The sequence below is a fragment of the Chlorocebus sabaeus genome, chromosome 24 (genome assembly GCF_047675955.1).
Source record: "Chlorocebus sabaeus isolate Y175 chromosome 24, mChlSab1.0.hap1, whole genome shotgun sequence".
Classification (NCBI taxonomy): Eukaryota; Metazoa; Chordata; class Mammalia; order Primates; family Cercopithecidae; genus Chlorocebus; species Chlorocebus sabaeus.
This window is the reverse complement of record NC_132927.1, coordinates 55,068,656-55,085,237: the sequence shown is the minus strand read 5'-3', so window position 1 is coordinate 55,085,237 and position 16,582 is coordinate 55,068,656. Positions and strand designations below refer to the sequence as shown.

General features: G+C 41.4%; 1 protein-coding gene and 1 long non-coding RNA gene across 17 annotated transcripts in view; one reads left to right on the top strand and one right to left on the bottom strand.

Annotated features, from left to right (window-relative positions):
• The window catches only part of NRXN3 (neurexin 3), a 1,700,445-nt gene that overhangs the window by 1,132,862 nt on the left and 551,001 nt on the right, over window positions 1-16,582 (bottom strand). For all 16 annotated transcript variants that reach the window (XR_012091017.1, XM_073011214.1, XM_073011222.1 and 13 more), the window contains 2 exons: window positions 8,193-8,631; window positions 2,746-3,129 (listed from right to left, as the gene is read on the bottom strand). Coding sequence is in view for 15 of the 16 variants with exons in the window: in XM_073011214.1 (XP_072867315.1) it covers window positions 2,746-3,129; window positions 8,193-8,631 (823 nt within the window). In the remaining variant the exon portion in view is untranslated. The remainder of the gene's footprint in view (window positions 1-2,745; window positions 3,130-8,192; window positions 8,632-16,582) is intronic.
• On the top strand, window positions 7,888-14,643 carry LOC140710114 (uncharacterized). Its single transcript, XR_012091019.1, has 3 exons — window positions 7,888-9,067; window positions 13,022-13,104; window positions 14,088-14,643. It is a non-coding gene; the product is annotated as an uncharacterized lncRNA (long non-coding RNA).

The following is a 16,582-nucleotide window of genomic DNA, read 5'->3' as shown; positions in this document are numbered from 1 at the left end:
GCCATAACATCAACCACATGTTAAACATTTCTCACATTTCCCTTTGCTTCTCTGGGAGGACTATACACCCCTTGTTCAAAAGTAAAGACTGTGTCAGGTTGGTGTTTCTGTTTTGGTTTGTTTGTTTGTTGCATTTCTAACCTCAAACATAGTGCCTGGAACACACCAGGGCTTCAATCTATGTCAACGTCCTGTAGGAAAAATGAACAAAAGATACTCAAAAGAGTCTCCACTAAGGAATCAGTTTCAATAAAGAAAAACAATGTCATTGGGAATCTCAACTTTTCTTTGCTAGCAGAGAAGAGTCCTATAATTTTTACACTCCACTGATTCATTCTGAACATGGTGTCAGGAACAATCCAGGGGCAAAAAACAATTAGTAGGGGAACAAAACAATCAGTTGAACTGTCTGGGATTTGAGTGATGTATACATCAAGTATCTTAAATTTGCTAAGCTTCTTCTCATTTGGCCAGAATGGATAACTCTTGGCTGCACTGCACCAAGAATAATTGTCCCTCATATATCCCCAATCAGCTGCCTTCTAATGACTAGTCATAAGTGACAATGTAAAAGTTGCAGTGACTTTCACTGTTCTTGGCAAGTTTTGGACCAACTCCCATTGATTCACCCTTGAAATGGGTGAGCTCGGAGACACCTTGTACAGCTGGCTACAGTCACTGTGTCCTGCCTCTGACAATCACAAGGCCCTTGAGTTAAGCAGAGACCCAAGAAGAAGAAGTGAGATATCTGAGATGACCTTTATACTGCCTTCATGGATAACAGAAGATCCGCAACACTTTGGCAAACACCAAAACTGTCTCATGCATCTCAGAGACAAAATGACCTTTCTATCTTCCCCAACTAGCACCAGAATAGGTTACCCTACAAAGATATTTGGAAAGAGCCCAGGCACCTGAAAGACTGATCAGCCCCTTGTAGTCTATTTCTGTCCTGGATGGGTATTTCCTCATCATAGGTCCTGTTCTAGCGGTTGCTGACTTGAAAATTCCGTGAATTTTAATTTTAATTCCATATGCTCTAAGAAAGCTCTCTTTTCCTCCTTTGTCCTCGTGTCCTGTATTCTATTTCTGATCTGACTGTAAGAAGGTTTGTAGTTCTCTTGAAATACACCTTCGCTAGTAACACAGTTGGCCCCACAGTTGGTCTCACAAAAACCACGCCTTGAAAACTGGTCATTCAGCCCTTGTTCCAGGCCTGGCCCAGGATCCATCCACATCACCTATCTTCTGATACTTGGACAATTTCTGGCCACTGGCCATTGGTCTGTAGAGATGAGACCCTGCAGGTCTCTCCTCAAAACGTTCTTCTCTTCTCTGAATCTCCATGTCTTTCTTTTCTGTCTACTAACATGCTACTGTCTTATATCATCTTATTACAGCTTATCATATAGATGTCTGAACTCCTCAGCTAAATAAATGATAAACTTCTTAAGGCCAAGAACTATGTCTATACAGGTACGGCATTCTCAAAGCCCTAAAGCTATACCCTTAGCAAAAACTTGGTCTTGATGCAAATTATCCTTTCATAGAATTTAGAAGCTGACAGCCTGTGGACTTGATTCGGTGTGCTCGGCATATAAAAAAATAGACCAAGTTGCAATCTGCAAATAACTTGACAGGAATCTCCTTGTGTTGATGTTGTCCCTCTTCTTGCCTTTATCTCTGCCCTTTACTTAAACTGTAAATCAGGTGCAATTGTCAGATACTGAAGTGGTGAATGAAAAGGGAATCCTCCTACCATTCTGACCTGGCCTACAGGGTCAGCCCTCATCTCTTTGGTCCCCTCTCATGCCCCTCTTCCCCACCCCCACAGTTCCCCAATTCCATTCTGGACATTTTTCAGAAAGGAACAAAGCATCCAGTTCATTCTGGACTTTGTTCAGGTCCTCAACTGTGTCAGGGTTGCTCACTATACGGTGAACCTGTATAGTATGTTGGGTCTCCTTGCAAGGGCCTCCCAAGCTTCTCTATACCTTCTCTTTAATGATGCTGATGAGAATAATTATGACTTTAATAATCACTAACATTAAATGCTCAGGAACCTATTAACTCATTTAATCACCATTAGTATCTTGTGAGGTAGGTGCCTCATCATTTCTATTTTACAAATGAGGAAGTCAAGTCTCAGAGATATTGACTACCATGATGAAATTACCATCACTGTATGAGGGCCAGATTTCTCACCCAGTCTGGTCCCAGAGTTTATGTTCTTAATTAATGCATCACTCTGCCTCTTATAAAACTCACCATGTTTGTAATCAGTTATTTAATGGCTAAGTATTCCACTAGGCAGCAAGCTCCATAAAACAGAGATGAATCTGTCTTGTTCAACATTGTATTTCTAAAGCCGAACCCAGGAGTTAGCTTGTAGAAAGCACTAAAGAAGCACAAGTCAAATGAATGAATAAAACAGCCATTTGGCTAGCCCCCCTTGGAGTCCTAAAAGAGAATTATTTATCCTCTCTAAATAAAAAATATTTAATCAAAAAGTATCAGAATTACAGTAATATTTATTATAAAGCTTCCCTTTCTGCAACTCAGTCTTAGCCAAACAAACCCAAGCATTCAAAACTAGAAAGGGTGCAATCTGGAAATCAGTAAGCCCAAAAACCCTTGGAAGAAAGAAAACGCAGGTAGGTGCAAAGGCTTAGACTGTCCAGGGATCCAACTATAAGACACCAGCCCCACTCAGGCCCTCACTTGCCATCCTCCAGGCTGACTCACCCCTTTCGCAGGTTCTTCCCCAGTATCCGGTGCCGGTGCAGTCACAGATGAAGCGGTTCCAGCCGTCCTTGCACACAGCATTGTTCTTGCAGGGGTAGCTGTCACACTGCTTGGCGCTCATCCGTGAACAGGAGGACTTGACACCCGCAGCGTTCTGCATCTCTGCCAGCTGTCGAATGTTCTTGCTGCGCCCATCAATGAACAGGTCGCGAATGCAGCCCACGTAGCCATAGTTGAGCATGGCAGTCCACAGCTCGGTGGGGAGAATAAGGCCAGCACGGTTCTCTGGCAGCCCTCCCAGGTACATGTCTCCTTCCAGGTCCAGGATCTCGCTCTCCCCACTGGCGGTGAATGGCGTGCGTCTGCTGTTCACTGATATAGTACCTGGGGTGGGAAGACAGATCTCAGGTGAGTCTGCCAGTTGCTTAACCAAATGAAAGAAGCCTAACAGGTGAGTGCTGAGACCAGCCATTGGCTGGCCAGGAGAGAACAATGCAAGCAAGAAAACTGGATGTTACAAGACAATGGAAAAGACAATGTAGGCCGCTTGGTTCCAATCTCTGCCAGGTAAGTCAACCTGGTGCTTAGGAAGACCCAGGAAAATCTCAGTAACCTGACATCTAGTGTATCTTTTCTCTACTTAACCCTCTTGGCTGAGACCATACAGGTTGAGAGCAGCACAGTTCCTGCTTGTATTTAAATTCCAGCTCTAACATGTATGAGCTGTATAACCTTGAAGAAGTGACTTCACCTTCCTGTGCCTCAGTTTCCTCATTTGTAAAATGGGAAAATAACTGTCTCTACCTCATAGGTTGATGTGATTAAATGAGCAAATATATGCAAAGTACTTTTAAGAGTGACTGAGACAGAATGAGGCCTCTGTATGTTTGCCTGGGTTTTCTTCAAGGGCTCACCAACCCCCAAAAGATGGAACTTCCTCTTCTGTCTCTCCCTCCATGCACTGGTACTCTCTAGATTGGGCATTCACTACCAACCCTGCCAGTGAATATTTTGAGCATTCCCTGTGATACATTTTAACTGAAACATTATTCCTTATTTAATCATTTAATAAAGGTGTATGGAAGACCTATTCTGTCTCTGGTATAGTTCTAGGCACTGAGATGAACTTGATAGGCATGTCTCTCCTCTCATTGAGCAGATGTTCCAGAACAGAGGGACAGAAAATAAATGATATGGTTTGGCTGTGTTCCCACCCAAATCTCATTTTGAATTGTGGTTCCCATAATCCCTGCATGTTGTGGGACAGACCTGGTGGGAAGCGAATTGAATCATGGGGACAGTTACCTCCATGCTATTCTCATGATAATGAGTGAGTTCTCACAAGATCTGATGGTTTTATAAGTATCTGGCATTTCTCTGGCTGGCACTGCACTTCTCTCTCTCCTGCTGCCATGTGAAGAAGGACGTGTTTGCTTCTCCTTCCACCATGATTGTAAATGTACTGAGGCCTCCCCAGCCATGCTGAACAGTGATTCAATTAAACATCTTTCCTTTATAAATTATCCAGTCTTGGGTATGTCTTTATTAGCAGCATGAGAATGGACTAATACAATAAGTAACCTAATAAATGAAATAAATTAGCTAAGGGCAGGTGCTAGGAAAAGAATAAAATGGGTGGTGTGCTAGCTACTCATGCATTCTACTTTAAAATGTAGAGTCACTGAAAGTCTCTCTAGGCAGGTAAAAGTTAAGCTGAAACCAGAATGTTGAGAAGGATGCAGCCATGCAAAGTCCAGGAGAGAGAGCATGCCAGGCAGAGGGGATGGAAGCTACAAAGGCCCTGAGGTAGGAAGTAGTGTGGCTAGAACAGAGAAGGCAAGAGGAGGTGAGCAGGAGATCAAGTCAGAGATAAGCAGACCCAGGAAGGGGATGGAGTTTGGACAGCATCAAATGAGACTGTAGAAGATGAAACTCCACAAGCTATCCTGGGACCTTGAGAACTGGGATTCTAGTCCTAAATGTCTTTATGACCCTAGGCCAGTCCCTGAACCACTTTATGGCTCAATTTCCCGAACTAGAAAATTAAGGAAATGGACTAGGTGATATCTAAACATCCTGTCAAAAATTTAAAAATAGGTATCTATTATTCTTGATGTGCTTTATTGGTACCAAGATAAATGGGTTGTGCCACCCATCAGTCAGCCTTCACCTCTGTCTGATTCTCAATTTCTCCAGCTATGAAGGGTATATAACCTGAAGGGCTGTGAAGATCAAATGACATCAAGAATAAAACATATACACTTTAAAGTGCAAAGTCGGCTGGACGCAGTGGCTCACACCTGTAATCCCAGCACTTTGGGAGGCCAAGGAGGGCAGATCACTTGAGGTCAGGAGTTCAAGACCAACCTAGCCAACATGGTGAAACCCCGTGTCTACTAAAAATACAAAAATTAACCAGGTGTGGTGGCAGGCACCTGTAATCCCAGCTACTCAAGAGGCTGAGGCAGGAGAATTCCTTGGACCTGGGAGGCGGGGATTGCAGAGAGCTGAGATCGTGCCACTGTACTCCAATCTGGGTGGCAGAGCGAGACTAGCACTCAAAAAATTTAATTAATTAATTAAAGTTTAAAAAATAAATAAAGTACAAAGTCAACACAAGAATAGAAACATAGAAAGGATATTAAGGGGAATTTAACAATCTGCTTCCCTACTCCCTCCTAGAAGTTTTCTCCTAGAGAAATATGCTTCGCCTTTTGTTTTTTAATCTTTCAAACACATATAACAACGATAATGTCCTGGCCACCATTTTAACTATTTTAGGTGCATTTTTGGACTTGATCCTCAAAACAATCTTGGTAGGTAGGAGTTATTATTTTCTCTATCTTACAAAGCAGGAAGTTGAGGTCTGTATCTCTTACTATTTTCTCTGTTGCATAGTTTTCTGTCTTTACCCCTCACATGTCCACAGGGCTAATCTGATCACCAACTAAAACGAGGGGACGTCTATTGCCAAGTAAAGACAATACTAGAATCAATTTAAATTTTAGAGCCTTAAAGACAACCTGAGGAAAATCTGTCCTCTGAGTGTGTGACCATAACAGTTTTGAATGCACTTAACAAGTTCTAAGACTCACTTGCCCAAGTGAGGAGTGATTATAAAAGTTTTTCTATATCACTGTTAGTCATATTATTCTTCAAGATTATCAGGGAAGGAGGCACCACATTTAGATACACTTGTTTTTATAACTACCCTTTAGTATAGATTTATAATCTAAAACAAGTTACCAGAAAACATTCTCATGAAAAAAATGAAAGTTTAACAGATTGTATTAAAATTTTAGATTATACTGCTTTCATGGGACAATTGTTTGTTTACGCAGTACATTTTTATAGGCTTTGATCAAATTCATCAGTAGTTCAAAAAATTGGCTAGGTCGGGCGCAGTGGCTCACGACTGTAATCCCAGCACTTTGGGAGGCCAAGGTGGGTGGATCACCTGAGGTCAGGAGTTCGAGATCAGCCTGGCCAACATGGTGAAACCCTGTCTGTACTAATTATACAAAAATTAGCCAGGCATGGTGGAAGGTGCCTGTAATCCCAGCTACTTGGGAGGTAAGGCAGGAGAATCACTTGAACCTGGAAGGTAGTGTTTGCAGTGAGCCGAGACTGCTCCATTGTACTCCAGCCTGGGCAGTAAGTGAGAAACTCTGTCTCAAAAAAAAAAAAAAAAAAAAAAAAAACGAATTAGCCAGTGCTTTAGCACCCAGGTATGAAATTTAAGACTTCTGAAATTCAAACATATTTGTTGAAGTTGGGTCTACCAGTGGTTCAAACAACAAAAATTGTTTCACTACTTGCAAAAAATATATTGTATTAGGAGCAGACAGAAATGAACATATGGCAATTTTGTGTGTTTTAGCCTACCTGTGACATGGGTAGGTAACTTTTATGCTGTGCTAAGGTCTAGGTTAGTCAGACACAAAACCCGTCCACCATGACCTAACCTCAGAGATCCCAAACACATGCTCTTAAAAAACAACAGCAATGTTTTGTTTATAATTCTGGAACAGCTTTCTGACTCTGCCCTTGCTGTCATTTTACTGAAAAACAGAGAAAGAGAAAGAAAAGAAGAAGAAGAAGGATGGGGAGTGTGGCGGGATTTAGCCGCCAAAGAAATTAATTTTGGGGGTGTTTTTCTGTGTAAAAAGAACACTATTCATTCTTGCTTAACGAACACATTTAATTTGAAGGCTCTTGGTTCTGATCAGATTTCAGACAACCAATAAAGATTTCTACGGAGCAATAAAATAGCCAAGGCTGCAATCTGCCACCCGTCTGCCCTCTGCAAAGAATCCATCCAGCTCTTCCTAAGGGCAATATTGCTATCTCTGCCATCAGCCTAGCTTTGGAATTATGCAGAAAAGTCAACCCACCAAAGCTCAGTCACTCCCAGTTTCAGCCTTTTGGGGAAATTACTGCTCTCTCTTACTGGCCAAATGTACCTAGAAAGAAAATACCCAAATAAAGACTTTTTAATGTTCATCAGGAGAGTGAATCTCTATAAATATGGCACATGAAGCCAAGACCCTTCTTGAGTACATCCTACCTAAATGGAGAACCAGGAAATGAGTCTGAAATGCTAATGCTCTAATTACTGCTCTTGGGAAAATGCCCTTTCCGATAACACAGAATGTGACCTTCATTGCCACATGGTCCATAGAAAGCTAGGCAGACTGTCCAGGCATTCAAAAATCCCTGACTATTTTGCCCCACCCCTACCCCCACTTTGTTACTATTCCATAGTAGCTATGTACTGCCTGGGGCTAGCTTGTTTGATCTGCAGCTACAGAAATGAAGCCATTTAAACAAAATGTAAAAGGTTATGAAGAGGAAGAGAGAGTTAGTGAGGTCTGAACAAAGAGTGAAATATAGGCTTTTACACCAAAGGAAGGCTTTAAATTGAATGTATCTTCAGGAAAAATCAATTTGCCTTTTCATTTCTTGTCATAATTTCTCCATGCAACATGACTCTTGCCAATTATTGAAGGGTGTGTTGTTGCATAAACTCTTGCACAGTGAAGTTTATCCTACAGAATAATCACATAATGATGTCACAATCGGTTTCCATGGTGATGAGGAAAAAGAGAAGCAAAGAATGGGGGAATGGGGGCAGATCACACCAGTGACATGAGAGTTGCTCTGGTAGCACTGGAAATACTACTTGTAAAACCATCCTTAGCTCCAGGATCATAGAGCTATCACTGAGACAGTTGTGCAGTGAGTGACAAGAGAGAGAAGTGGAGAATGTGAGCCATCTATGAGACAGGTATCTTTTCAGAAACGTAATTTTACAACAGCCATTAAAGAGAGTAGCAAAAGAATCAACAAGCATGCAAGAGCGAAAGTTAAGAAATATAAAGCCAAAAAACAAACTGAGAAGCTACAGCTTTTGTCTAGTTTCAATCACACACCCTGCCTCTTCCTACCTGATCTGCCATCTCGCTGAATGTCCACATGGTACCATTCCCCATCATTGGCTTTCTTCTGAGTGGCTTTCACTTTGATGGTGCCAGAGCCCATGTCAAGCAGCAAGTACAGGTTGCCATCGAGGAGTTCCACGGCAAAGAAGTCTACTTTTGTGTTCTTTTGGCTCCGAGCATCCTTCCTCTCTTGGGGCTTTCCATGAGTGAAGAGGATTAGGCCATTGGGCTCAGTGGTACGGAAGTCAAAGGAGATGGAGCCCATACGCTTAGTGTTCCACTTGGGCAAGCTGATGTAAGCCTCTGGGGTCTCGAAGTTGATGGGGTCCAGTGTGGCCACATTCTCACACTTAAACACAACTTCGCCATAGATTTTCATCTTGGTATCCCCAATTCGGGCCAGGCGAGACAGCTCCAGACGGATGTCATTATTCTTATAAACAACCTGTCAAAAGCCAAACAAAAGTGCCATGTGAATCAATCTTGCAAACAATATCTATCCATCACTCACTGGGCACCTGGAAAAATGACCCAAGAAGAAGCTTCAGGACATAGTTCAAAACAACATGAGAAACAATGAGACACAGGAATCAAAAAAGTATCTGAAGAAACATCTGATGTGCACACAAGCTCTAAAAAAAGCCTCTATATTTCTACAGAATTTCTCTTGTCTCCTGGCCAATTTCTTGTGTTGTCAGAAAGTTATACAACATAAGCTTGCAAATAAAAATCAAGAGAGATTGAGTTGCACGGATTCACATACCTCATACAAAGTGATTTACTGAAGCATCCTTAGTAAAACACCAGAAACAACCTAAATGACCATCAATAGCAGACAGCACAGCTTTATAATGGAATATTAGGCAGGCCTTGCAAACAAGGTATTGCTTTTGGTTTTGATGTGGAAGCTCTCCAAGTCACATTGTTAAGTGAAATTGTCAAGGAACAGGATGGAGGGTGCAATATGCTATCATTGTGTAAAAGTGTGGGGGTGTGGGAGCATTATATGTATATATGCTCCAGTAAGCATAAAGTCTCTTTGTAACTATAAAATTGTCATTGGGGAGTATATTTGTGGGATTAATACTCTGGAATGGGAGGGTGACTTACTTTTCACTGTGCCCTCTTGTAGTGTTAGACTTTTTTTCAACCCTGTGGATGTGTTACTTTAAAGAAAAGATTAAGTGTTAGAAGCTGGTGGGGATGGAGGTCTGTTTTTGTTTTTATTTTTTCCACATTGCATGTGCCCTCTGTATAGTGGTAGAATGAGACACCCTGAAGCCCTATTTCAGTCAGTCAGTCAGTCAGGGACATTGATTTAGTTGAGAGTCTGATTTTACAAAGAATACTGAACCAGATACTAATTCACCTTGTAAGGAGGTCCAGCAGAGCTTTCTGCCCCCGTGCCCTACGCAAGGTTAGTGTACACTGCTGCAAAGCCATGGCCACTGTCCTGCAGAGTGGGTAGGTAGGTGGAGAAAGTGAGGATGGCAGTTTAAAAAAATCTGTTATGACTGTCTAACAGCCTCTATGGAAAACAGTGTGGAAATTTCTTAAAGAACTAAAAGTAGAACTACCATTTGATCCAGCAATCCCACTACTGGGTACCTACCCAGAGAAAAAGAAGTCATTATACGAAAAAGATACTTGCACATGCATGTTTATAGCAGCACAATTTGCAATTGCAAAATCATGGAACCAACCCAAATGCTCAGCAATCAACAAGTGGATAAAGAAACTGTGATATATATATACATACATATATATATGTATATATATGCATGTGTATATATATGTGTGTATATACACACACACACACAGACACATATATATATGACTATTACTCAGCCATAAAAAGGAATGAATTAATTGCGTTTGCAGTGACCTGGATAAGACTGGAAACTATTATTCTAAGCGAAGTAACTCAGGAATGGAAAGCCAAACATCGTATGATCTCACTGATATGTGGGAGCTAAGCTATGAAGACGCAAAGGCATAAGAATGATACATGGACTTTGGGGACTTGAGGGAAAAGGTGTGATGAGGGTGAGGAATAAAAGACTATAAATAGGGTGCAGTATATACTGCTTGGGTGATGAGTGCACCAAAATCTCACAAATAACCACTTAAGAACTTGTTCATGTAACCAAACACCACCTGAACCCCAATAACCTATGAAAAAAAAGTCCGTTATGATTTTCTAAACCAGGTACAATCCATCTAAAAGCAGAAATTAATCTTTCTCCCTGAAATTAGAATTTCACAAAAGTTTTACTCTTATTCGAACTGAAATTTGATATAGTACCCTGGAATGGTTTTTGGTGCTCTGATCTCTGAGCAATGTCATATCCATAAAAACTTAATAAGCAGAAAACAATGGAAGGGAAATAGACAAGGATCTGAATATTGAGCATATCAACTACTTTGCTATTTTCTTTATATTAGCTTATTCAAATTCTAAGTCAGGACCCAGATTTAGGTTTGAATTCCACATTTACTACTTACAAGCTATGTGACTTTGGCAAAGTAAATTTTCTGCGTCTGTTTCCTCTCCTGAAATTGGGAATATAGGAATAAACAAACTATTTTGTAATAATAAAATGATTTAAAACATGTAAAGCACTTAGGAATGGAATATCATCAGGGCACAAAAGTCACAGCTATTTAGAGCATTACTGTTAATCTCATTTTGTTCTTTCCACAGCCCTGAAAAGGTTATATTATCATCTCCAAAACAACAATGGCTAATTTCTAAAATAAGCCTCATCTGTCCATATCTGTGAGAGAAAGTTAATTGGATGGGTCATTCCAGCACATATCATATAATCCCTCATATCCAAGTTTAGAATTAGTTCCCATCTCCCATCAGCAGGAGAGAATCAAGCAAAGCGGTTTGCATTCTAATGGGTAGTGTAAGAGTGATATATAACCATGAGGAAGCATTGAAAATGACTCGCTATTATGTAACCTTGACCATGGACCTAACCATAGTCAATAACATTGAAAATAATGATACTAACCCTTATTCAGCACCTACTACCAGGCACCGTAGTAAGGATTTAACACCTCTCCATCCCATTAGATACAGACAACACCCATTTGAGATACCTGTAATCATTCCCTTATTTTACAGATGCAGAAAATGAACACAGAGAGTAGTTAGGGAACCAGCCCACAGGCACACAGCTGATAAGTGGCAGAGCAGGACTCAAACCTAGGCACTTGAGCCCCAGGGTCCACATGCTCTGAACCAGGCCCCACTAGCAGCACCTGTGAGGCTTATCTTTAACATTACATGGAAAGTCATGCATGCTCAACTTCACAATTCAAAAGCGGATGTTTCATTTTAGCTAAACTGGGCTGACCATGTGCAAAGGGAAATATTGCAGGATCCTCAGGCAATCACTCAAGTGAGTAAACCAGAAAAGAAATCATAAAAGTTTAATGAGCGTCAGCTTCTCCTTTCTAACCCTCACTATTATACCTCAGCATGTGAGATCTCTTTGTCATAAACAAACTTTGGCTTTTTCTGCATTTGGGTTAAATGCCTATGACTAGAGTTCCTAGTAAAGGTTAATTATTAATGTATAACAATAGGTCATCCCAAAGGGACAGAAGGAGGCTTGGCTCCATGGAACAATACGTAGAAAGAGAGATCAGGCATTCCTACAGGAGGCTGGGGACAGAATAAAAAGGAGGGAAAAAAAAAAGGCTTTTAACAACATACAAGAGCAGTGAAGAGGAACTCTTCTGCGAGAAGGGTACCTGACTGAGACTGGGAGGGAAGGTGAGTAGCTGGAATGAAGATTTCTGAAGAGATAGGTAAGAGAATCAAGGGCCAGAAACTGGCCAGACAGAGATAACCAGACTTCTCTCAAAGGCTCTTTGAAGGTGAGTGCTCTATCTACTCCATGGCCCTGAAATTACCTGTCTATTTATACGGAATTTTCACTGTTGTGAATAAAAAGCCAACATCACTCTCACTGACAGCTGAATAACCCTTCTGAGTCCCATTTTATTTATTCCAAAGGTAAGAGCCTGGATATCTGTTCTACAAACTGTCCCTCTTTCCAACCCCACAGGGCTGTTGTCAAGATCAAACGGGATGTTAGACATAGTAGGACATGACAATTCTAAACTGGCACACAAAACTAGGAAGAAAGAATCCTATATCTTCATCCCCCATAGTGTTGAGTTTCTGTTGGAAATGGACAGGGTCCTGAACTGAGGTTCTGTGAAGGTTTTTCTACCAAGAGGAAAAGGACAGGAGGGTAAGGGACTTGTAGCCCAGTGATGCTCAACTGGGACTCTCCATTGTTAATATCTTCACCTTCCCCACCTGCTCTGTGCAGAACCACAGCCACAGCCATGCAGAAGTGTACTGGCACCTTGGATCAGCATGGAGGCAGGAAACCCTGCTGGACCCCCTTACAAGGCAAATTAGTGTCTGGTACAATGTTGTCTGTAAAATCAGACTGTCAACTAAATGAATGTCCCCAAATGGCCGGCTGAACTAGGAAGAGATGTGGCATCAAGTGACAGAAAGCAGCCTTGCTGACAAGTTGCCTCGGCGAGGAGAAATTAAAGACAAAGTAGAAATGACTCTCTATGGGGGAAGATGTCACACAGGCTGGGAGGTACAGAAACAGAGTCACAAACAGTGACAAGCTGGTCTTACTCTCCCACCCATGGGCTTGTAAAGACTACTGTTTGGACACATAACTCATGCTTAGGAGACCAGACAGTAAAAGAGCTGAGGAAAGAATCTCAGAGTTAAGACGAAGCCTCTCAGGAAAAAAAAATATACTTGTATTCCTCCATGATCTTTAATACAGAGACATACAGGAACAATATCAGGAGTAAGACAAGCTGAGAGCCGGAACATTGTAACAAAAATTGAGAGTCTACCATGTGCCAGGTACTTTGCAAACACTGTTTTATATCATATACAATAAGCAAATGAAATAGGTAGCATTAGCCCCATTTTACAGACATGGGACTCAGCAGGGATACATAGTTGCCCAAGATCATGTAGGCTATTAAATGCATAAACAGGACTTGAGCCCTTATCTCTCTGACTGCACTGGGGTAAGGATATGCTCCAGAGAGGGCAATTTCTAGGCCCTCCTGTAGCCCATGCCTACACACAAAGCAGAAACTCCTTAGTCATGCACAAAAACCACACCCGAGTCCATCTTGCTGTGCAAAGCCCTTCACCTCCCGTACAATCCATTTCTAATGGATGTCTATACCTCCCCACTTAGGGATCACCTCAAAGGCTTCCGTATGAACCCAGGTGTTATTGCTTCTGCATTTTTGTTCATTGGGTTTCCTAGGCTGCAGTACCTTTCTCTTCTCTCCAGCCTCTCTAAATGATGCCCCTTCACCAAGATTTTCAAATCCATTTGAGAATTTCCCGGGCTACTCTGGTACTTGGTGATCCCACAATCTGATAAATCAGAATCCTTTTCTTACCTACCAATGAGGAAGCTGTCTGCCCTCTTGCCCAACCCACTTGATTGGAAAAAGAGAGAGTATTCTAACCCTGCATGATGCACTTATTACTTCCAATTCTTCCAAGGTATTTGAGTCAGAAGGCAGGTACATGAGAATAAACTAAGAATTAGAGATAGTCCCCACTCAGAGAAGTATTTTCTTCTCTCCCTCTGCCATCTTATCCCAGGCCACTCTGTTCTCACCTTTCTGAGAATGTGTTTCCACATGTTCTGTTGTAAATGCCCCATCCCTACGCACTCCAGCAAGGGAACTAGAAAGAATGAGGGGATGTAGGCATGTGCCCTGGAGTACCCAGATGGCTTCTTGGCACTATTTCTCCCGCCAAGGAATAGGAGGTTTACCACCTGGTCTTTCTTTTCCCTTGTTTTGGAAGTATCTGCATAGAGGACAACTTCAATAAAAAACACCAGGTCAGTGGATAAGACCATGCCATTCACAGGTTTGTGACTTGAAGCCTGAGCACCGATGATCCACTCCACATCAGTGGAGAAGGTTTGAAAGTAAGGATGCTGGGGACATTTTCTGAAGTTGGAGAAATGGAATGGTGGAGAAGCCAGTATTGGGGCACTCATGAGTGGAGCAGAGTTGGCTACAAATCTCAATAAAGCTTTTCCACTGTACACCTAACTGCAAAGTAGTTTACTCACAACAAGCAAAAAATAAAGATATACTTATCTCCCTCCCAAATTGAATCCTTTGACAATAGAAAATAATGAAATGAACTTTTTCTCTTCAGTTTCCAGGATGATACAGCTTCTAGATAAAACTTTTGGGCTAATCTTATTATTGTGTAACATTCCTACTCAGGGTAAAATAATGACTAAGAAGTGTTGTGAAAGAATCTTGCTTCTGGGGTCTCTGCGGAATCACACATCCCACTGTCTCTGCCCCACTTCCCTTCTTTCCCTCAGGCAGCCGATGATTTGGGCCTGCTGTGATGTCTCCCTTCTCTAAACTGTCCACTCCACTCCCTGTCACTTAAAACTCTCAACTTTGTTATCTTTGTACAGCACAAGTCTGGTCTTTTCAATAGATTTTAAACACCTTATGAATAAGAAATATTAATTACACATTTTAAAATCTGAAATTGCTCCTAACTATATAGGTGCTTACCAAATGTTCATATCTTTATTAAATTAGATGTTAGATTGCAGTAGCAGTATAGTGCCATGGTTAAGATCATGACCTTTGGAGGCACCCTAACTAGGGTTTGGACACCTTACCGTGTTACGTTGGGCATGATATTTAACTTGTCTCAGCCTATGTTCTTCTACTGTAGAATGTAGATAATATCTTACTTCATAGGATTGTATGAAATAAAGGAGATGATGGTCCCACATATAAAAGAACTTTACATAGTTTCTGACTCTTGATAAGCACTCAGTAAGTGGTAGTGATCGCCATTAATTTTGTTATTTACTGAGAAAAGCCAGAATAAACCAACAGACAGTATAGCATGGAGTTATTAAGAAGGAAAGATTCAGGCTGGGCAACGGGGCATTTGCCTGTAATCCCAGCACTTTGGGAGGCCAAGTCAGGTGGATCACCTGAGGCCAGGAGTTCAAGACCAACCTGGCCAACATGATGAAACCCCATCTCTACTAAAAATACAGAAATTAGCAGGTATGGTGAGGTATGCCTGTAATCCAAGCTACTCGGGAACCTGCAGTGGGAGAATTGCTTGAACCCTGGAGATGGAGGTTGCAGTGAGCTGAGATCGCACCACTACATTCCAGCCTGGGTGACAGAGTGAGACAAAAAAAAGAAGAAAAAGAAAGATTGTCACTGAGGATAATTTCTAAGCCAATTGTCAAGCCTAAGAGGCATGGCTACAACAAAAGAAAAACTCTGGATTTAATAAACTATAAAATCATAGCTTTATACATTTATTTATAGGTTATATATTATTTATTTATGAACTTCATATGTGTATTTATAAATTATATATACTTATTTATAAATTGTATATACTTAATTGCCTAATGTGACATTTATGAGATGTACACACAGCAAACACTTGCTCAGATTTAGATTCATATTCATGAACATCATTTTTTATCACAGGATGCCATTGATCAAACTCCGACAGTGAAGTCCAAGCACAAATGTGGCAGCAGATGGTCCTCTTAGATCCCAAAGTCAGAAGAACCTAATATCTGGCATGAACAGAGCCACATCTGCATCTCTGGTCTTGCTAACAGGGGTCAGTAAACTAACTCCACCTGCTGAGATACAGCTGACACCCAACCTGGGGCTCAAAGTCCCAAATGCTGCATCGGATGGATGCCACCATTTTTATGCTTTATATTTTGTTAACAGTGGTCAGGATCCGCCAAAGATAAAAGACTAAGCACCAGAAATAGAAAACTGGAACTGAGGTTCAGACTTGCAAGGCAGGAGCCAGAAAATGTCCAAGTTCTAGAGCTCAAAATAAAGGTTAAAAAAACTTCAGATAAAGTTGAAACCAATAGTACAATGTTGACAGTTAATTAAATTTTTAAAATTCTGTGTAATCCAACACTCTATGGGTCAAATGAAGCATATCTGAAAGCTAGCTTTCACCAGATGGGGCCATCCTCTCTGATCTATGGCCCCATTTGTAAGAGAGAGGCCAGGAAAAGATAAAAGGGACATATGGCAAGCTGGAGTAGAAGAAAAGATCCAGGAAACTGATGTTGAAGTAGCAAAATCCTTAGTCCATACTTCATTCTGAAAAAAGCCATTCAGTCATCTAGGCATGCAGGCAGGCCAGCCAGAAAAAGAAAGACAGCTGTAAGCCAGTCAGTTACTCTGCCCTCATGAATCACAGAGCCATGAGTGCCAGCCCAAGAGCCCCACTGATAATGCGAGTCATTACTACTAGTGCTCAAGTTAAGCAT